This window comes from Onychostoma macrolepis, chromosome 13 (assembly GCF_012432095.1).
Source record: "Onychostoma macrolepis isolate SWU-2019 chromosome 13, ASM1243209v1, whole genome shotgun sequence".
Classification (NCBI taxonomy): Eukaryota; Metazoa; Chordata; class Actinopteri; order Cypriniformes; family Cyprinidae; genus Onychostoma; species Onychostoma macrolepis.
The window spans coordinates 29,388,679-29,410,834 of NC_081167.1; the positions used below are offsets into that span (position 1 = coordinate 29,388,679).

The following is a 22,156-nucleotide window of genomic DNA, read 5'->3' on the forward strand; positions in this document are numbered from 1 at the left end:
CTCCCACCTCTTGTGATGAATTTGTTTTAACACATTGTTTCTAGAATCTGTTTCCTGTTGTGGTTGAAGCTGGACATCCACTGAGGCTCAGCCAGACCCTCGTTTTGTTCAGTAGATGTTAATGAAGTGAGCCCACACATGCCTTTATTATCCACACAGGACTCCATTGTGTGCAAGTTTTTGGCGTTTATGATGTGTATTTGTATGTGTCGGTTGATTCATTTGAGACTGCAGCATTGTGCGGGTGCGTTGCGATGCAAAAATACCTCGATGGCGTGCAAAACGCGAACACATCTGTCTGGAAACCCCAAAGCACAAGAAATGACCTAATGGCTCATACTAAAATAGTTTGACGCTCATGCACAAAGCATCTGACAATCTCTGTTTTGCAGCCGCAGATCTGAAACACAACGGCTTGATTCTTATTAACGCTTTTAATTAGCTTCAGAAACTCTGTCAGCGATGACAGCAATGCATATGAGAAGCATATGGTTCCTTTAACAGATTTAAAGCACTGAAAGTGTGAAGCCGTAAGAGTTTGCATAACTGGGGTTTATGCTGCAAAAATAGCACTTGTAGGATGGTAGTATGTGATTGTGAACTTAAACCTAGACGTGTTTTCTTCCTCCAGGCTGAATACGGGCTCTTGAAGGAGGAGGTGGAGGCCATGGTGAGTCTGGCGAGCCGTTTGTCAGACGTGTGTCCGGAGAAGATGAACGCTGTAGAGACTGAGATTCAGACCAGCCTGAACGCCTGGGACGAGCTCGGCAAAAGTGTGGCTGAAAACAAGAAGAGACTCCTGCAGTTTGGACACCTGCGCCATTTCTTTAGGAACTACTTAGCAATGATGTAAGTCAATGATAAAACGATTAAATGAGACCTCATTTTTTCTCACTTTGTTAAAGACTGACATCACGAGAACACGTGCAGGTCATAATTTACACCTAAACCAAAAGAAAGAGATGATAATTAATATGCATAGTTTAAATAAATTAAATCCTTTTTTAGGACCATTAGACTTTTTTGCATTATAATATTTTCATGACATACACTGGGACATTTCCCCCTAAATTTTGATAATTAATTAATTAATAATTGAGTATTAATACACACTAATCACATTAATAATACATTGAAAATACTAATATAAATTGATTAATCACAGCCATATATATACAGTACATATATATATATATATATATATATATATATATATATATATATATATATATATAAGTAATTTTAATTTTACTATATATACTATTAGTGTATAGGTATTTCTACTTATATAGTGTATATATATATATATATATATTATTTGTAAAATTATTTTCATGAAAATTAAGTTTCCTCTAAAATTTGTATTGCTGTAATGTGCCCAGATATTTCAATTATGTATAATATAATAATAATATAATAAATTAAATTAAGTATAATTATAATATTTTATTATAAATTTAATCAAATTAGAATTCTAATATTATAATATAATTTTATTATATTATAATTGTATTATAATTATAATAAAAGTAATTATTATTTTAAAAATATATTTTATTATTTTTAAATTAAAATACCATAGTATAGTAATGAGAATTGAATAGAAATTGAACATGATTAAAAAAAACACAAACAACTAAATTAAAATACTAAAATAATGCTAAACAAAAATAATTGTAATTATAAAATTAATACTGAAAAATAAAGAATATTATTATTTTTTGTTTAGTATTTTCCCCCAATAAAACTACTAAACAAAAAAAAAAAAGTAAATGTCTGCACGCATTACAGTAATGCATATTTTGGGGAAACTTACTTGATTGTCATGAAATGACAATTGTAATGGCATAAAGCAAAAACTCATAATGGTCCTCCTTTTATTTGATTTTAGGGTGAAATGTGACTTGGACATGTTTTGGTGTGATTCATCAGGAATGTTCTATGAATATAATTTGCAGAGGTTAATGTTTGATTTATTGATGGGAAATGTCTGTTCACATTGTGTTCTCTTCATGTGTTTGGAGAAACGTCTGGTGAGCATCATCTTGAGCTGTGTGTGTTGGCCTGAAACGCTTGTCTTCACCTCTCTGCTGTTCATCTTCTCTCCCGCAGCTCTTGGACAGAAGACACCCGCTCCTGCATTTTCTCAGAAAGCGCTCTGCGTCAAAGCCGAGAGAACCAGGAGCCTCTGGTTGAGGTTCTGGATCGGCAGATAGAACAGAAGTTCGAGGAGTTTGATCAGCTCACCGTGGCTGGAAAAAAACTGTTTGATGACGAGCATCACCTCAACAACATGGTATATAACCTTTCTTTAATATCTGCTTCAGCTGCATTGCTCAACTGATATACAAATAGATTTTGTAACTCTACACTCTCTCTAAGTTTCCTATGAAAGAACAACCTCAAGTTTCCTCTGGATGACGTAAAGTTAAAATGGTAAGGTTTATTGCTCTTTGTCTTGTGCAGATCAGAGAGAGGATGGAGGAGCTGAGGAGCATGCTGGGATGGATCCTGGTCCACTGGAGGGCTCAGAAGGATCAGCTGTTGAGCAGACAGAAGGCTGAAGAAGCTCAGACAGACGCTATTTACTCCGAGGCTACGGTCTGCAGCCCGCAAACACAGGTAGAACCATTCATTTGTGAATTTCCCTTCTGGGGATAAATTAAGTTTATCAATCAAAAAGTGTGTGTGTGTATATAATAAATAAATAATAAATAGATAATAAGTAATTGATATCAATATCAATTACAATAATTCAAATTATTCTCAATGATGATTCAGCAGTAAAATACTGTAATGCAATGATTCAAATTTTCAAATGCTATAAACAATCTTTATCGTTTTATTAATATAGTTTTTTCCCCCATTACAGCTCATTTGAAGATGAGAAATGTGCTTATTTGTCTTAAATAATATCCGTATCAATCAATCAATCAATATTAGCAATGATTTTTCAATTTACATCAGAATATATAAAATAAAATTTAGTAATTTAGTGATAAAATTTAATAGCAAATGCTACTAAATGTAGAAGTATTTCACTTTATTAATATAGAATTTTTTTTGCATCAGCTTATACCAAATGTATCAAATGCTACTAAATGTAGAAATACTTCACTATTTAATAATAAAGAATTTTTGCATTAAAGTGTCACAATGCAAACAGTCTTAATGATCCTGAAATCCTTGACAGTTTTCATGAGATCAACCCAAAAAATAAAATAATATTAAAAAAAAATTATTAAATAAATAAATTTCTTGTTTTTTACATAAAGAAAATAAAACCTAATCTTTAAGATTTTATTTTTATAATTCCACTTATTCTCAGTGATGATTTGTATTAGATATTCTTTTTTTATATTGCATTTTTTATTTAAATCAGCATATATTAAATGAAGCAAATGCTACTAAATGTAGAAACAATCATAATGCAAACAAGCTTTACTATTTTATTAATATAGAATAAAATATAGAATATAGAGTGTTATATATATATATATATATATATATATATATATATATATATATATATATATGAAGAGTTCAGATGCAAAAGCCTCTTTTTTAATTTTTTTTATTTATAGTAATGGGAAATTGAAGGCAGGAAATGTGCTTAATGTGGTTAATTGTCAAATAATGTCACAGTGCAAACAATTTTAAAAGTCCTAAAATACTACATGTTTTTGTGTTTTTGTAAAATAAAAAAATTGATTTATCTTTTGTTTGCGCAATGTGACTTGGAATTCCTGGACCGTTTTCATGAGATCGATCCAAAGATGCAGTCTCCTCATAAGGAATTCTAATTCTGCCATTTTTCAGGTGGAAACCTCACCCGAGGTCTCTCAGAAGAGAACAGAAAGCCTCATAAGTGCTCCCTCTGTTGACATCGAGGATGATTTGCAGCACAATTATGGATATGAGGTGATGCAAAGTGTCAGTCCTAAAGGAAGCGATGATAGTGGTCATTTAGAGAGGCCGGATTCACCGTACCTGGTGCTAAAGGACCCCAGTCCCTCAGCTTTAGGAGGCACCGTCAACCTCATCCTCAGCTTCAGTAACTCTGGAGACACACAAATCCAGGTACAGGCGCCTGGCAGGGAAGGTGGTGTGCCAGTGCCCGAACCTGTGCACAGGGTGAGAATGATTAAGCATCACAATCTCACACAGTCAAACGCTATTGCACTTATATGCTGCTCTCTGTTTGATATCCCTCTCAGTCTCCTCACATTTCCTTCTCTTTCCTCAAAAACACCTTTGTCTGTTTTATTTTGTTCTACGTTCCCCTTCAGCCTGCTGAGTCTCACTCTTCTGCCTGTAAAAGCTTTTGGAAGCGCTGCCAGGGGCTTTTTGGTAGTTTAAAGCGAAAGAAAAAGATTTATCGACACAGTGCAGAAGAGGTAAATATTGTTGGTCGGTGGCCCTGCACGAGTAAACAGAAATATGGTAATTGTGTGCAGTACTGGGTAGTAACTGATTACATGTAACCTGGATTACGTAATCAGATTCCAAAACTGAAGTATTTGTAGTTAGATTATACTACATTGTAAAATGCTTGTAATCAGACTACAGTTACATTTTTATTGGTTACATTTTATTGGTTACATGATTACATATTATTTACATATTATATATTATTTGCAATAAATTATTCATCATTTTATCATCTTTTAAATTTTCCTTTCTGAAATAGCCTGCCGCTAAAAGTTTCCAGTATTGTGGACATTCACACAAAGACCAGTCATTAGTCCGCTGGCTATAATTACACAGAAAACTACTGGATTTTTGATATTTTGGATTTACAAAAAAAAAAAACTTTTTTTCTTTCTTTCTTTTTTTTTAAATAATTGTCACTAATTGAGTTATTTAGCTATGTATTACTGTGTCTTTGGAAGGCTTTTGTCTTTCAAACACAATTATTTTAAAATTATTGATTTTAATTTAACATTTTTATGATATAATGAATTATTAGCTTTTCTAATTATTAGCAATAATTATCTTTCTCTTTGTATTTTTATATCAAATATATTACAAGATTATCCTATTTAAATCAATGTGATAAACAAGTTAGGTCAAACGTATGGAAGCCGTTTCCGCCACTGAATAAAACATTTTTTAAAAAAAAGGTAATTGCAATTACCGGCAATTCTGGCTTTTTTTCTCAGAAGTGCGTGATTTAAACTTGCAATTGCGAGTTATAAATTCAGAATTGTGAGAAATAAAACGCAATTCTGAGTTTTTTCTCACAATTCTGAGTTTATATCCCACAAATCTTATAATTGTGACACAAAACAGTCAGAATTGTGAGTTTATATCTCGCAATTGAGGAAAAAATGTCAGAATTGTGAGATTAAAAGTCGTAATTGCCTTTTTTATATTTTATTTAGTGGTGGAAATGGGCTTCCCTACAAAAATAATCTAAAAGTAATCAAAAAGTAGTCTGATTATATTACCTAAATATAATTTTTGTCATGTAATTTGGCATCAGTAACAGACTACAGTTTGTAAGTAATCTACCCAGCTCTGCTTGTGTGTGTGCATGAGGACTGTAGTGTGATGGACTGACTAACATCATGATCTCGAAACATCTCATCATATTTTTTTGATTACCGAAGCATTGCAGTACATCTCAGAATCATGGTATAATAGTATGCTATTCTGAAATATCGCCATTGGCCTGATCATTTATTTGTGCAGTGGTTGGAAAGGCAACAAAGCCAAAGAGACTTTGATGGAAGAGAGGTCACTACAGTTTCGAGGAGATTGGTAACAGAAACAGGTATGGGAAGGTAATGAAAAAATGAGGGAGGAAATAGCCACTTCCAATGATCTCATTTTGAGCTGCCAGTATATGGGAAGTATTAGAAAACAGGACGAGAAACTCTTCCAAGACTCATATAAAGCCTCATTTCAAGCATTCGGGTTGTTTACAAAACTGTCTTTGGGAACATTTTGAAAGTAATTGCAGAAAAAATAAAAAGTGTGTGTTTCTTGGAATGGTTACAGGGGCTTAAAATATAGTAGCATATAGTAGCCTTAAATGGTTTTGCAATATCCTTGGGACTTTTATTATGCCATTAGGGTCTGTGAAATGAAAACTTCGGTCAGTATTACAAGTTATTTTGGAAATTTTGCCCATTGCTGTAGGTTTGCAGCTCTCATGTAATCCAGTGTATTTTTTTGAAAACATCAGGAGAATTAGGGCTTGTGGGAAAGTGTCTAGCTGTTGTCATATCGTTTAATTTCAAATGTATTTTTAAATCTGTCAGCAGGATCTTATTTTGTGCCCTCGCAGCTTTCAGCACATATAAAGCCACTGATAACAAAAATGAGACCCTAGAGATCAGTGTATAATCGCACAAATTCAGAAATGATGATTGAAACATGTATGCATGTCTTCTACACCCATACAATAGCTTTGCATGAGGAACAGAGCAAACTTTTAGTATTTTTACTAGCGCTGCCCCCTCATAATAGTCGACGAGAATAGGCTTAGTCGACCAAAATGTCAGTTATTCACAGAAAAAAAACTGTCTGTGATGAACAGATTGTTAATGTATATCCTTGTGGCAGGAAATCCAAATGTTCGCAAAATCATTTATCACCCTCAAATATGTGACCCTGGACCACAAAACCAGTCTTACGTTGCTGGGGTATATTTGTAGCAATAGCCAAAAATACATTTTATGGGTCAAAATTATCAATTTTTCTTTTATGCCAAAAATCATTAGGATATTAAGTAAAGATCATGTTCCATGAAGATATTTTGCAAATTTCTTACCGTAAATGTATAAAAACTTCATTTTTGATTAGTAATATGCATTTCTAATAACTTCATTTGGACAACTTTAAAGGCGATTTTCTCAATATTTCGATTTTTTTGCTCCCTCAGATTCCAGATTTTCAAATAGTTGTATCTCGGCCAAATATTGTCCTATCCTAACAAACCACATACATCAATGGAAAGCCTATTTATTCAGCTTTCAGATGATGTATAAATCTCAATTTCGAAAAACTGACACTTAAGACTGGTTTTGTGGTCCAGGGTCACATATGGCTTTTCATTTGTAATTGAAACATCTAAGTAGTAGCAACTTTACATGGCCGCTCGCTCTAATGTTAATCTAGATAAATGTGCTCTATTAGGCATATATCCAAGTGTTTGTGTGGAGTGTGGAAGCTATTAGTCTACATACTGTATGACATGGAGGCTCCAGCAACTCCTGATAACAGCGAAAACATCTTAAAAAAATGTTGTCATTTTGCTCATACAGATAAGAGTAATACATCATTTGAAACTGTAAAATGTCTACTTTTATTTGTGTACACTCACAATATCCACAAAACGTTGTGCTTTTGTAAAATAAAGAAAACAACCAAGATGTGTCTCCATGAACTAGAGAGCATCACAAAAATGAACCGGAAATCAGTGTTATAGGCTACTTCCCTCACAGACATGAATGTCTACTTTTAAATGAACCAATTCAAATAAAAACCAAATGCTCTCTGATTATGTAATCCATATGAAAGTTGCATTTTTCTCTAAAGGCGCATCCACTGTACTAAATGGCAAGTCAGCACTGTCAACTTCATCTTTGCAGCCCACACAGACTCAGAAAATGTTATTTGATTAATAAATGATTAAAATATTTCCTTGCTATTTTTTCTGACACATTCATAGTCATTATAGTTCATTTTTGCTTTGCAATGAGCTTTTTGTGTGTGCTTGAGCATGGAAGAGGCTATATATTAAGCCTATTATTTAACTAATTAAATTGATATAAACGTTGTTGACTAATGGCTTAAATTAATTTAATTCAAATGGAGAAAAAAATATTTTTACTCTTTAAACTCTTGCTCTACCATGACAAATGAGTCAGAAACCAGCAGAGGCCAGAGGTTTTTATTAGATCTTAAGATTTGCTGCAAATCGGTTGTTTTAATCAGATATGCATGGACAGAGAAAGACAATGACAAAGGAAGCATATGATAAGAGAGATGATAAGATGCATGCAGTGGGGTTTTTCGCTCTTACGTAAGCTCTCTTTAAGGCTGATGTAAACTCACTCATGACAGCAGCGCGGTGCTGAGATGTGACCTCACCCTTCGCTTCCCATGATCGCTGAGATTTGAAATGGCTCCCAGCAGGAGCGGGAGGTGCTGGAGAATTTGTTGTGAACTTTCTAGAAGGCCCTCCTGACTGCCCTGTGTGATTTATGGTCTGGGGCTGCCAGAGCAGCACAAGATTAGTCACAGGGTGAAAGGTCAAGCCATTACAGCTGTGTATGACGACATGTTTAAGAGCAGATGATTCTTATTAAGCCCAGAGTTTAAAAAAAATCAAGTGTGCTTGTGTAGTCATGCTAGTGTTCTTTTGTTCATGTTATTCTCATGTAAACCTAATGTTTTTGCATTATTAGTGGTGTTTGCTAAGGTTTGGTGTGGCTTTTTGATGTAAGCAAAACAACTCAGAACACCATAGCACAACAATCTCTAGATCAACAATCACATAACCTTAGCAACTGCATAGTAACACCCTGACAACTATTCAAACCATGATCGTAACAGCATAGCAACTCCCTGGAAATCATCTAGAACACCTTAGCAATCACAAAGCAACACACTTAAACCAATTCAGAATAGCTGAACAACTGCATAGTAACACCCTGACAACTGTCCACAACACCTTAGCAATAGCATAGCAACGCCCTAGCAATCACCTGGAACATCTTCAGAGTAGCATAGCAATACACTAAAAACCAATTAGAACACAACCATATAATATGGCCTGGCAACTACCCAGAATCCTGTAGCAACACCCTGGCAACCACCTGGAACAGCTTAGAGATCTTAGAAGTGTTCAGAACACCTTAGCAAAAGCATAGAAACACTTTAGCAAACACCTACAGCAACTTGGCAATAATGTAGCAACACACTAAAATACTCAGAGCCTTACCAACTGCTTAGTGACATCTTGACGACTAGCCACAACACCTTGGCAACAGCATAGCAATGCCCTAGCAACCACCCAGAACATCTTAGCAACAGCATAGCAATACACAAAAACACTTAGAACACCTTAGCACCTGCATAGTAATGCCCTGGCAACGATCCAGAACACCTTAGCAAAAGCCTAGCAACACAATAAAAACCACTTATAACATGTTGGTAACCACATAGTATGTAACGACGACATAGCAACGCCCTGGAAAAACTTTCACACCGTACTGGTGGTATATTGGCAAGTTTTGCATAATTTTTCTTCTCAGAATATAAGAATTGTTTATTTTTTCCCATAACAAATGTGAATTCCAGCTGCTTAACATAAGCAGTGAAGGAAAAGATGTTTCAGCATTTTAAATGTTTTTATCATTGCAGAGCGATGTCATCATTCATCAGTAACAAATGTGAAGCAACATGTGTCTGTGTTTTTGCTTAGGAATGCTTTGCTTGAGCCAGACACACAAGTGCTGTGTTCAGATATTAAAACACTTATTTTCATAAATGGTTATACAAATAATCATTTTTCAGTGTTTGAATTTTGAATTACACTGGCCATAAAAAGTAATTGGACACTTAAGCCACACTTAAATATGAATGTCATTGCATAAGATAACAAAATACCAAACCAAGTCAAATTTGTTATAAAGATAACACAAGCTTACAAGGTCCAAAATGAAGACACTTTGTGGTTGTGAAACATGTTGATTAGTTAATGTGATGAACTACACCTGTGTGTTTTGAGAAAAACTGACTTCATTAATGCATTAAAAATTACAGCAACATTTGTTTGCAGATGCCACTTCATTTGATATTTTGTTTTGCAATGCAATGACATTCATTCATTTTTATGTGCGACCTAAATGCTCCAAATGCTTTTTAGGAGAACTGCACATCAGATAATTAGCATGATGTATCTTTGAAAGGTGAACTTTGTGTTGAAGTGTGATACTTATGCATGCTATCCACTTTATGCATGGAAGAAAAAAAGTGATAACCCTCTAAAACAATCGTTTCCTTGTGTTTTAGGTAAGTACTTACTTGCATGTTATGGAAAACAACACGGCAGTGTATGAGAGTATGGCGCTTCCCCAAGACAATGCTCCAAGGCCCCCCTCCTCCTCTCCCAGGACCTCCCTGTATGCTCTCTCCTCCCCTTGCACCTCCCCATACTCCTCGTCCTCCATCGAAGACACCCAGGCCAACAACCTTCTGCCAAAAAATGGCAACATCTCAATCTTTAGCAGCCTGAAAAGGAAGAGCAAGAAGGTGAAGAAGAAGAAAGATGACCGTAGACACACCATTCAGAAGATCATGGGAGAGGATCTGTCAGAGGAGTCTGATTTGCCACCTGTATGTGAACCGGTGACATATGATACACATACTTGGCCCCTGAAGGAAAGGAAGAAGAGGAAAAATGCAAGGAAACCAAACAGCGATGGGACTCAGGTCTTGGACTACATAAAGAACCCTTTATTGAAAGACATAGATGCAGAATGTTCTGGAGAGGTTGGATCTCCAGTTCACAGCACCTTAGAGGTTGCCACCCAAGGACATTTGAAGAACCACTGCAGATTTCTGTCCTTGGGCTCTGTGTTAAGCTTCGACCTGCCCAAGGATATGAGCCTTATCCCTAGCATTCAAGATGTCATCACAATTGGCCATCCTGAGCAAAAGACAGACTCTCATCAGCAGGACTCTCAGGTTGATCGTCCGACAGCTCTGAGTACCTTCAAAACAGTCCGCTCACCTCCAACGCAAAAAGAAGAGCCCAAACAAATTTACCCAGGTGAAGTAACCCTCAAGATTGATTGTAAAGACTCGAAAAAGATCAGCATTGACACCGTTTCATTTACTGAAGATGAATTTCCTCCTCCACCTTCTCCAGTTGTTGAAGACATCTCAATTGAGGAGAATCATCCTTTATCACTCAGTGATCTGACCAATATCCAACAGAAACATTTATCTGGGATCAGTATAGTGCCCAAAGAAGAGGTGGTTAGTTGTAACGCAAATGTGACTCAACTCGAGAACAAGGAGAACCACTATACAAGTCCTCCAGAAGATGCAATCCAAGGGATAGCTAACCACAGCTCAACTATGGCAGAGATTCATGTATGTCCTAGTGTCCATACCTTGATTCACAATCTTAATGGACACGTGTTCCATAGGCCAGCGAAGACCTCCAGCACTCAACAGTTAAGTCCCAGCCATGCATCTCATGTGGTGTTGAACTTCAGAGCCAATGGAAGAGAGGACTCAGTGGACTCTGGTCACTCCAGCTCTGGAAGCTTCAAGTTATGTGCTGAGGGTCCGTACATAGACTCCTCAGATTGTCCAGTGCCCAAGAGGACCATTGGGAAGGTGCAATCCCTGGATGCAGGAGTGTCCAACAAGAACTTTGAGTTCTCCAAGGACAAGAGCATTACCTTATCAATCGACATTGATGATCCAGTTCATCCTGACCATCAACAGTTTGAGCAGGAAGAGGAGGAGCTGGAGGACATCTGGAACCACACCAACAGCTACCGTGAGAGTCTAAACTCTGACATAATGTATAATGGCTACCAGGCCACATCTTCTCCAGTCCAACACAGGGAACCCTCACCCAAAGAACAAGCAGTGCTCTTCAGGAAGTTGGTCACGGCCTCTGCACCCAACCTTCTTGTGGCGGAGTTCAGACTGCCACCATCTGTCCAGACTATGGTGGGTTCTGGGAAGCAGCAGAACCCAAGGGAAGAAAGGCAAATTCTGGATAAAGGGGACAGAAGGTCTTGGGCTGCATTCACTCAACAGGAACAGGTTTACAAACAAGTGGCTGTTAATGAAACGGCTTCAGATATGGTGAAACTACCTGAAATACAGGACCAGCGAAAGTATATCTACCATTATAGGGAGGAGGAGGAGGAGGAGGAAACGGGTTTTCTGAAGGTGAGGTCTATAATTTGGCAGTCAAACCCTGTTAGATGTTGTTTAGGATTGTTTTAGAAAGAGGTGTCCAACCCTACTCCTGGAGGGCCACTGTCCTGTAGAGTTTAGCTCCAACCCCAGTTAAACACACCTGAACTAGCAAATCAAGGTCTTATTAGGCATACTAGAAACTTCCAGGCAGTTGTGTTGAGGCAAGTCAAAGCTAAACTCTGCAGGACGGTGGCCTTGTGGTTTAAGTCCCCTGGTTTAAGTCCTACTCCTAGAGGGCCACTGTCCTGTAGAGTTTAGCTCCAGCCCCAGTTGAACACACCTGAACTAGCAAATCAAGGTTTTACTAGCTGTACTAGAAACTTCCGGGGAGGTGTGTTGCAGAGTCCTGCACGCGGGCGGGTACCCGACGGGTGAACCGCAAAAATTGACATAACGGGTGCGGTGCGGGCGGGTTGCGGGTACAATTATAACCAAGACTATTTCGACTTAATCCAGTACACGCTGATAGGCAGCTCCTTTCAAATTGTCCCATGCTTGTGTTCGCGCGCTCTGTCTGAAGACCGGGCTTCTACAGCGGGATTTGTAAACACTGAGCACTGTAGCCAATCGACAGCTGTATTGACATTGATTGACAGCTGTAGGTCTAGTGATTATATTAAAGGGAGTGCTCTTTGCTCGCTTTCTGTAGTTAATCTATTCACAGTTTGAATAAAAGCTATAGTCCGCAATAGTTTTGTATTGTTTACACGTTGAATGGTGCTTTCTCTCTCTCTGTTAACTTGTTGGGCTGCGTGTGTTAAATGTTATTATTAAATGTATTATTATTTATTATTAAAATATTAACCCATTAACTCAGAATTACTTGTTAATTGCTTGTTACATTAAAAATAAAATAAAGGTGTTTTGTCAGCAAGGTAAACTTTGGCCCTCCAGGACCAGGATTGGACACCCCTGGTTTAAGTAGTTGACTTGTGCTGCCTTGAACATGTCAGAATGATATTTATGAGATGAGTGCTCATGAGAGCCACCACAGTGTTTTATTTAGCAGTAGGAGGATGCGAAAGCCTTGACCTTCTGATTTTGAAGCTTGTCAAGGATAAAACCATGGTGGATACCTTACATTTCCCATCGTTCTCTGTGGGAGCAAAAATACTTTTCACTGATGCATTTGTATTAAATGGCTGAAGTAGGAACTTTGGATGACGATTGAGGGTTTTATTTGGAAATCTTTGCCCTCAAATTAAGTTTTGGCCAGCATATCTCATATCATTTTGCCCATTATTGTAGTTCTGATAAGTGCACATGTAATCTGTTTTTGTCATAGTAATAAATGAATTGATATGTGTTCTCTCTCCACAGGACCAGTCCATGAGCCTCCTGTCTGTTCATATGGGATTGGATGGGACCAATGACAATGATATCCAGGTACCAAAGTATATTTGCAGACCATATACAAGAACAGAGAGTATATGCTTAAGAGTTATTCAGAATATCGAGAAATAATTATTGTATCTCATCATATGAAGGTTGTTAAGTCTAATCTTTGACCGTTGTTTTTCAGAGTGGAAGACAAGAACTGGAACTGCCATCTATGGAAGGTACACTGGAGAGGAAACACAAACTACAACTGGGTGGAAAGAAGGTAAATATCACAATTACATATATTTTCTTGACCCCAACCACAACAAATAAGCATTTTGTGTGTCATGCCTCATGCAGGCTACTGTGGTAGATGTCAAATTAGGTTGCATTTAGGTTGGTCTTTATGTAACCAATAAAATAAATTTACTATTTCAGGCACCATGCAGGGCGTGGAACTCCTATCATGCTGTGCTATACAAACAAACAATATGTTTCTATCAGGACAGGAAAGATACACTCAAGGTAAGCTTGAAGACTTCATGTTCTGGCTTTGCAACCAAGTAGAAAACTTTGTTCCTTTATTGCAAACAGACATCATTAGTTACATTGCAAGGTTGAACTGTGATTAAATTGTGATTGAATTACGTTTAATGGCAGCTGTAAAGCATCTAAGGGTATGAGTTTAGCCAAAATGACTCTATATTTGTACCACATAGAGCTGTGTGACCAGCCTTCCTCTGAATCTAATTGGAGCGGTGTGTGAACCATCGCCAGAGTACACCAAAAAACCCAACTGCTTCTGCTTGAGGTAAATGACAAACAACTAAAGGGCGTCTCATGTTTGTCTTAGTTAGAGATGGAAGTAGTTGTTTAAATCATTTTCACCTGCACATATTCAGTTGAAGGACTTCACTTTTCTCTCAGATTGCGGGACGGATCTGAGTATCTCCTCAGTGCATCATCCCGATTCATGATGAAGAAATGGATCCTCAGAATACAAGCACACACTGGTATTATACCATTAACTATCTGTCGGTCTGTTGTTAACAAGTTTTCAGTGCTGCATTATAAGACCACAGTCATATTCACATGAAATCCTCTTATCTCTACAGTGTCTAGTGATTCTCTAGTGAATAGATCAACATGTCATGGGTCTTCAGCTTCAGCGATGCTCCCTAGACATTCTCCTGCTATCACCGGCTGTCAGTGTGGAGATAAATGTCACTGCTCCATGAGAAATTATGTCACCACCACCGTTTTAGCACAGAGTCAGCACGCCTCAGGCCGGACCAAAGAGATCATAGTTCACACCAGTGACGCTCTGCAGATCCACCAAAGGCATCAGGATCTGTTGCTCCCCTCATTCTCAGATGCGGGTCATTGTGGTAAGAAACTGTGACTAATACAGTTCAATGAACTAAGAAAAAATAAGGGTAGTTTTTCCCGTAACCAGCTACCTTTTACCATAGAAAATTGTGGTTCCTTTTTTTTTTTTTTTGAGCTTTGATTTATATAAACAAACTGATAGGGAACAAAATATATTAAAGGCTTCTGAAAATTCAGCTTTTCCATCACTGCAACAAATAACAATTTGAAATATATTACAATACAAAGCAGTTATTTTAAATTGTAATAATATTTAATATAATTTCATTAACATTACTGTTTGATAAAATAAATTTAGCCTTGTTGAGCATAAGTTAATTTTATAATTGATCTAATACATATCATATATATCTTTATACAGAAATTTCGTACAGTGGGGAAAATAATTATTTGATCCCAGCTGATTTTGTAAGTTTGCCCACTTAAAAATAAGAAGGATTTATCATTTTTATGGCAGGTTTATTTTAACTGATAGAGACAGAATATCAAACAAAAAATCCAGAAAAAAGCAGCATAGAAATGTTTAAAAAAGATTTACCTTTTAGTAAGTCAAATAAGTATTTGATCCCCTACCAACCAGCAGGAATTATGGCTCCCAGAGATTGGTTATGTGCACATGTGGAACACAGATTAGTCCTGTCACTTTAAGAAAATACTCCTAATTTCAGCTCGCTGTGTGTATAAAAGACTCCTGTCCATAGAATCTGTATCTTCCATTCCAACCTCTCCACTACCATGGGCAAGACCAAAGAGCTGTCAAAGGACATCAGGGACAAGATTGTAGACCTGCACAAGGCTGGAATGGGCTACAAGACCATCAGCAACTGTTGGTGCGATTAATTGGAAATGGAAGAAATACAAAATAACCATCAATCGCCCTCGATCTGGAGCTTCGTGCAAGATCTCACCTCATGGGGTAAGGATGATCATGAGAACGGTGAGGAATCAGCCCAGAACTGCACGGGAGGATCTTGTCAATGATCTCAAGGCAGCTGGGACCATAGTCACCAAGAAAACAATTGGTAACACACTACGCCGTGAAGGACTGAAATCCTGCAGCGCCCGCAAGGTCCCCCTGCTCAAGAAAGCACATGTACAGGCCCTGCCAATGAACATCTAAATGATTCAGAGAAGGCTTGGGAGAATGTGCTGTGGTCAGATGAGACCAAAATTGAGCTATTTGACGTCAACTCGACTCGTCGTGTTTGGAGGAGGAGAAATGCCGACTATCACCCCAAGAACACCATCCCAACAGTCAAGCATGGAGGTGGAAACATCATGCTTTGGGGCTGTTTCTCTGCTAAGGGTACAGAACGACTTCACCGCATTGAAGGGCCAATGGCCGGGGCCATGTACCATAAAATATTAGATGAGAACCTCCTTCCCTCAGTCAGAACACTGAAGATGGGTCGTGGAGGAGTCTTCCAGCATGACAATGACCCAAAACACACGGCCAAGGCAACAAAGGAGTGGCTCAAGAAGCAGCACATTAAGGTCCTGTAGTGGCCGAGCCAGTCTCCAGACCTTAATCCCATAGAACATCTGTGGACAGAGCTGAAGGTTCGAGTTGCCAAACGTCAGCCTCGAAACCTTAATGACTTGGAGAGGATCCGCAAAGAGGAGCGGGACAAAATCCCTCCTGAGATGTGTGCAAACCTGGTGACCAACTACAAGAAACGTCTGACCACTGTGATCGCCAACAAGGGTTTCTGCACCATGTACTAAGTCATGTTTTGCGAAGGGGTCAAATACTTATTTGACTTACTAAAATGTAAATCTTTTTTTAACATTTGTATGCTGCTTTTTTTCTGGATTTTTTGTATGATATTGGCTCTATCAGTCAAAATAAACTTACCATACACTTTTTTTTTTTTTTTTTAAGTGGGCAAACTTACAAAATCAGCTGGGATCAAATAATTATTTTCTCCACTGTGTATAGTATAATAGATAGTACAGTATAATGCTGTGTATATATATAGTAAAATATAGTTAAATCCTGCTGTTCATAACAACTATTTAATAGGGTCATTTATATAAATTACTCAAGTTTTTAGTTGCATCTTATACAACCTCATTGTCTTAGTGCCTGAAAGTATATTATGAAATTGATACATTTCTAATGAATGTCTATTAATTGTATAAATATGTAGTTAACTCCTTTTGTTAGTAGCTTGACTGTAGTTAAACTACTTTAAATTGCACTATAAAAAACATTTTCTTACCAGCATGTTGTCTTGTTGTCCAGTAAAAAAGAAAGTCTTTAAATATATAATTTATCTTAAGTATGCTACTACTTTAATGTATTTGAAAGCATGCTTGAGATAAATTTAGCTTTCAGTTTGACAGTTTCAAAGTAGCTTCCTCAACACTGGCAACTAATGCAAGTAATAAATAAATAATATGCAAGACAAATGTTTTGGACATCCAAAAGAGGGCAGTAGAGGACTCTGGTGCTGATCGGAGCTTCCCGCAGACATTATGAGGCATGGTCACATCTGTTCGCTGTCAGCGGCTTTCTATTTCTGGAGAAGCACTTCTATTCAGCTCTCTGGATTTTGTCATTTCCACCTTGGTCACATTATTTCTCACCTCGAGTACTTTGTTACTCACTTATACTGTCTGCCCTTGTACTGTAGAGGTTGAATGATTCATTTTCTGTTTTTTTTTTGTCTCTCTGTAGAGGATGAGTTCGACTCACATGGCCAGTCTCTGAGACAGAAACCATCCTCTATGTCCACCATTCAGGGCTGGACCAGCGAAAAGAGACGCTCACACTCCTTTACCTCAGGTACATCTGAGCCACATATGCCACATACAATTAGGAGTGAATTCAGTTGTACTTTAATATAGGGCCCTATGAAATCGGTTTTATTTTTCAAAATTCGGTTGTAATTTTTTCCAAAGTTTTTTTTTCTGTTTTAATATTTCTGGGCTGTGTTTTACTGGTTAAATTCAGTTTGACTCAAAAAGCATGACATTATGAAACTTGTACAGCTGAACAACAATTTATTAAAAGTTTAACAGCAACAACAACAACAACAAAAAGCATTTTATGGCCATATGTAATGTTTTTTTTTCCTCAAATTCCATTTTTTCCATTTTTCTGGATTCCATTTTAATGGTTAAATTAAATGTTAGTAATCAAAAAGCATGTAATTAATTGAAATCATGAAACTTATACAATTCAACAATTTATTTAAGTTTAACAACAGCAACAACAAAAAGATGGGCCTATAAAATACATTTAGTTTTTCTTAAATTCTGTTTTCAGTTTAAATTTTTCTGGATTCAATTTTAATGGTTTAATTAAAGTTTTAATAATCAAAAAGCATGACTAATCAATTGAATTCATAAACCTTTAATAACTTATGGTCAACTGTATGATTTAATACAAATTTATTATCCAAAACTGTGGTACATTAACAATATAATTAAAATGTAATCAGATGAAAATTAAACAATTTTAAAAAATTTTGGCAACAGAGGTTTACTATTAAATTTGAAACATGGAAGAAAAATTGTGTAATTATTCCTTAAAAAACATTTAGTTCTTATTGTTTTTTTATCTCTGTCTCTACAGCCACATATCAGAGGATCAAGCCTGTAGCGCCCCCTTCAGGCAAAGGCCAGGACAGCAGCTCCAGCTACTCTGTGACTCTATTCATCGGAGATCGTGAGATGCCGGCTGTCTGTAAAAGCACAGCGACGGCCTCGCCAAACGGCGTCCGGGAGGAGTCCTCCTCCGATCTGCCCATGAGGAGCTACATGAGCCTCCCGCGACCCCCCAACAAATCCGTCTTCAGGAAGTTCTTTGGGAAAAAGGAGTGACGGACACTTTCTGTGACACTGCAGGTCAAAGACCCTGACTGACATGTGCAGGACACAAGTTCAAAACATTTTTCTTACATTTATTTATGGATCTGATGGAGAACCATTTGTGTATACTTTTTTGAATGAGATCTTGTATGATTGTGTTGCTGCAAGATGTGTAATGTTCACTCCTTCAATTTCTCACTTCATCAGTCGTTTTGATATCGGCTCATGGATGGTTTAGTCAAAAATGAAAATCATGTCATCATTTACTCACCCTCATGTTGTTCCAAACCCATATGACTCTTTCTTTCATGGAACATTATGCATTTAGCTGCACTTTTATCCAAAGCAAATTACAAAGAGGAACAAAAGAAATGTTACCAATAGTCGTAATTTGTAACACCAAATTATAACACACAAATTTGTCATTTGTTTATTAGACTATTGAGAAGCAAGCTAGAGAATAGGAGAAATGCAGAGAAGAAAAAGCTGAAATATTTAAAGAACAATGAAGTCTGTCAAGCTCCAAAAAGACAAAAACACGGCACAAAAGTATTACCAATTGTGCATATGACTCATCCAATTGCTCTGAAGTCATAAATAGCTTTGTTTGAGAAACGGACCCAAATTTAAGTCGTTACTCTCTCCAAAAATCAAACCTGATTGAGGGCTGTGGGCCAAAAGTAAATGCATTATATCCAACTATATTATATTGGTGTATTAAATTATATTATGTATTATAAAATATATTATAATATACTGGTCTATTAAATCCAACAAAAATGTTTTTTTACAGTTTTTTTTTTTGGCATTTTCCCCCTTTTTATTCGGATAGGATCGTATTTAGACAGGAAGCGAAGTGGGAGAAAGAGAGGGGGCAGGGGCGGGAAAGGTCCCCAAGCTGGGACGCCGAAAGCGCAATAGTGCTACATGTCAGCACGATGCCCACGTGGCTATTGGCGCCAACTCAATCAAACTATATTATAATGCATTAAATTAAAAAAATTAAAAAATAAAATTAAAAATTACAATTTTTTTTATTATTATTTAAATATCACTTTTTTTTACTTTTTCAGGAGAATTCACTCTTTTTAAATTTCAATGCAAAAAAAGAAAAGAACAATATTTAAGAATTTTTTTTTTATATAAATATTAATTAGAAATAATTAAAAATATTAATTAGAAATAAAGATCCTCTTGTGATATGGCATGATAGGCCAAATCAAAGATCATCACTGGTCAATTTTGGGCATCTCTGCTCTCTTTAAATCTTCCCTTGGTGCTTTTTTGTCATTTTGGAGCACAACTGACCCAGTCCCCTTTTGTTACATAAAATGTGTATCCAAATCTTCTGGAGGGTCACTTTTTTTGTTGCAGAATTTAGCGCCATCACACCTGCCTAGATGTTTTTAATCGACTTTAAACACTTGAATTAACTCGTTCAGGTGTGTTTAATTAGGCTTGTACCAAAACTCTGTATGAAAGTGGCTCTCCGTGAAAAGGATTAATCAGAATATAGTTGTGAATATAATAAGTGAAGAACACAAGAAAATAGGAACATCATGAGGGTGAGTAATAATCTATTCACACCAAATATTATTTCTATATTATATCAAAACATTTTAGTTATAGCTGTCTTCATTGGTGTGGTGTCTTTCATTTATGGATGAACTCGTCCTTCAACCTCAGCATTTTCCCATGCTGAGATTTCATTATTTGCCAGATATTTTTCATGTGTATAAATGAGTGCAGTTTGCTGTGGATGTGATGACAGCCATAAAATACTGCCGTACTGAATCTACTGATATGAGACTTTTGATACCTAATGTGTTCAATGTTCCCACCACATTCCACTTGAGGTGGTTTTCAGTTCATGTATGTTCTGTTTTTGGCGTGGATTGCAATTTCTCTGAGGTTTTGGCACATATTATTTGTCAGCTTGTCATGTTTTTCTGTGTCGGCTGGTTTGAGTTCTGTGTGGTCTTACAGGGTTCGTTCAACCAAAAGTGAAAGCTCTGTCATTATTTATTCACTTGAGGGTGAGTAAATGTTAACAGTAATTTACATTTTTGGCCAACTGTCCCTTTAATGTGTGTTTTTCCAGACTAAACATTTGATTCACGTACTCTAGCGTTGCTTTCTGTATAACGCAGTGTGTCAGGATGGTTTTATAGGAAGATGTTTTTTACTCTCTGGGTCATGCATGATCTTTTCAGATTTGAATGTCTATGACCATTTTTTTACACAATTTAAACATGTAATGCATTATTTTAGATATTTTACAGTGGGAAATATGTTCAGATTGTAAAAAATCGGTTAAATTGTGCCTTGAAAATAATGTCTTCATAAGCATTGTAAGAAAATAAGGTCATTACAGCAGTTTGAATGAGCACAATGAGTATTCGCATTATGGCTTTTTCTTTTTTCTTTTAAAGATGTGGCGGAGTCATATACATCCATAAACTACCATCCAATTATGAGGGTCCAAAAGTAATAAACTGGATTAATAAATACTGCAGATTAAGTATAACTGAAAAATGCACACAGCAGCATATTGCATTTATACTCAGCAAAATATTCACTTAACATTCCCTGTTGGTTGCCTTTGGTCTCTGTCTCTAGATATGGCTATTTGTACTTTTTTAAATTACTTTTAATGCTTTGTGTGACCTACTGTATATTGCATTTGCAACAAGCATTTGCAATCATTTGCATTCGTTTGCTGTATCAAAAAATCAATAGCTACATAATGGGTCTGAATTTTTTTTTTCCATACTTGACTAGAATATTAAATATTGTATTGTATTGCATTGCATATATAGGAGCCGATGCTAGAGACCAGAATATTGCAGGGACTTTGGTCAGTATGCAACCACCTAGAAACTGCATTTCAGGTCAATTCAAGTCATGTTTATTTGTATTGCGCTTTTCACGATACACATCATTGCTAAATAGCTTCACAAAAAATTAAAAAGTTTCTACATTACGTTTAGGAGTAGTTTATCAGTGGTGACTATGTCAAGGTGATGTCCATATGGCAGAAATTTACAGTTCTCGGATAGTAAAAATCATGCACCCTTATTTTCTAATAATATTACCAAGGGGTGACATGTATATTGTAAATAGCATAGGGCCTAACACTGATCCTTGCAGTACTTCATACTTTACTGGTGTTAACTGAGATGATTCCCCACTTAAATAAACAAGTGGTAATGATCAGACATGTAGGATCTATCCTAAAGCCTGTCCCTGAATACCTGTATAGTTTTATTATCGAACTATGAGTATGTCATGATCTATAGTGTCGAATGCAGCACTAAGATCAAATAAAAATAGTACCAAGATGCAGTCTGGTGCACGAAGCAAGTCATTTGTGATTTCAGCAAGTGCAGTTTCTGTGCTATGACGGGACCTGAAACCTGACTGAAATTCTTAACAGATGTAATTTTGCATTTGACTGGCAACCGCAGTGTTCCCATGGACATTTTTCACAAGACTGTGATGACACGTTTAACGGTCTTCAGCATCATAAATCCTCTGAAGTTTTTCATATTTGGATTTTTTTTTTTTAAATGTGTGCATATTTATAACACTATACTTTCTATTATATCACTTTTGCATCATATTACAAAAAAATTATGTTAATGCGAGGGTGTTTCTAATGCAGCATCTATGG

At 36.6% G+C, this 22,156-nt stretch overlaps 1 protein-coding gene across 5 annotated transcripts in view; it reads left to right on the forward strand.

The window, feature by feature from the left end:
- LOC131552243 (uncharacterized) overlaps positions 1-21,828 on the forward strand; it is a 59,743-nt gene extending 37,915 nt beyond the window's left edge. For 2 of the 5 annotated variants that reach the window (XM_058795880.1, XM_058795881.1), the window contains exons 20-33: positions 632-849; positions 2,113-2,296; positions 2,467-2,622; positions 3,820-4,134; positions 4,290-4,397; positions 10,027-11,928; positions 13,279-13,344; positions 13,481-13,561; positions 13,717-13,803; positions 13,998-14,089; positions 14,206-14,291; positions 14,394-14,666; positions 17,348-17,455; positions 18,248-21,828. In XM_058795880.1, the coding sequence (XP_058651863.1) occupies positions 632-849; positions 2,113-2,296; positions 2,467-2,622; positions 3,820-4,134; positions 4,290-4,397; positions 10,027-11,928; positions 13,279-13,344; positions 13,481-13,561; positions 13,717-13,803; positions 13,998-14,089; positions 14,206-14,291; positions 14,394-14,666; positions 17,348-17,455; positions 18,248-18,495 (3,924 nt within the window). In that variant the 3' untranslated portion in view covers positions 18,496-21,828. The remainder of the gene's footprint in view (positions 1-631; positions 850-2,112; positions 2,297-2,466; positions 2,623-3,819; positions 4,135-4,289; positions 4,398-10,026; positions 11,929-13,278; positions 13,345-13,480; positions 13,562-13,716; positions 13,804-13,997; positions 14,090-14,205; positions 14,292-14,393; positions 14,667-17,347; positions 17,456-18,247) is intronic. The other 3 variants (XM_058795882.1, XM_058795883.1, XM_058795884.1) reach the window with 3 other exon arrangements.
- Positions 21,829-22,156: the final 328 nt, after the last annotated feature.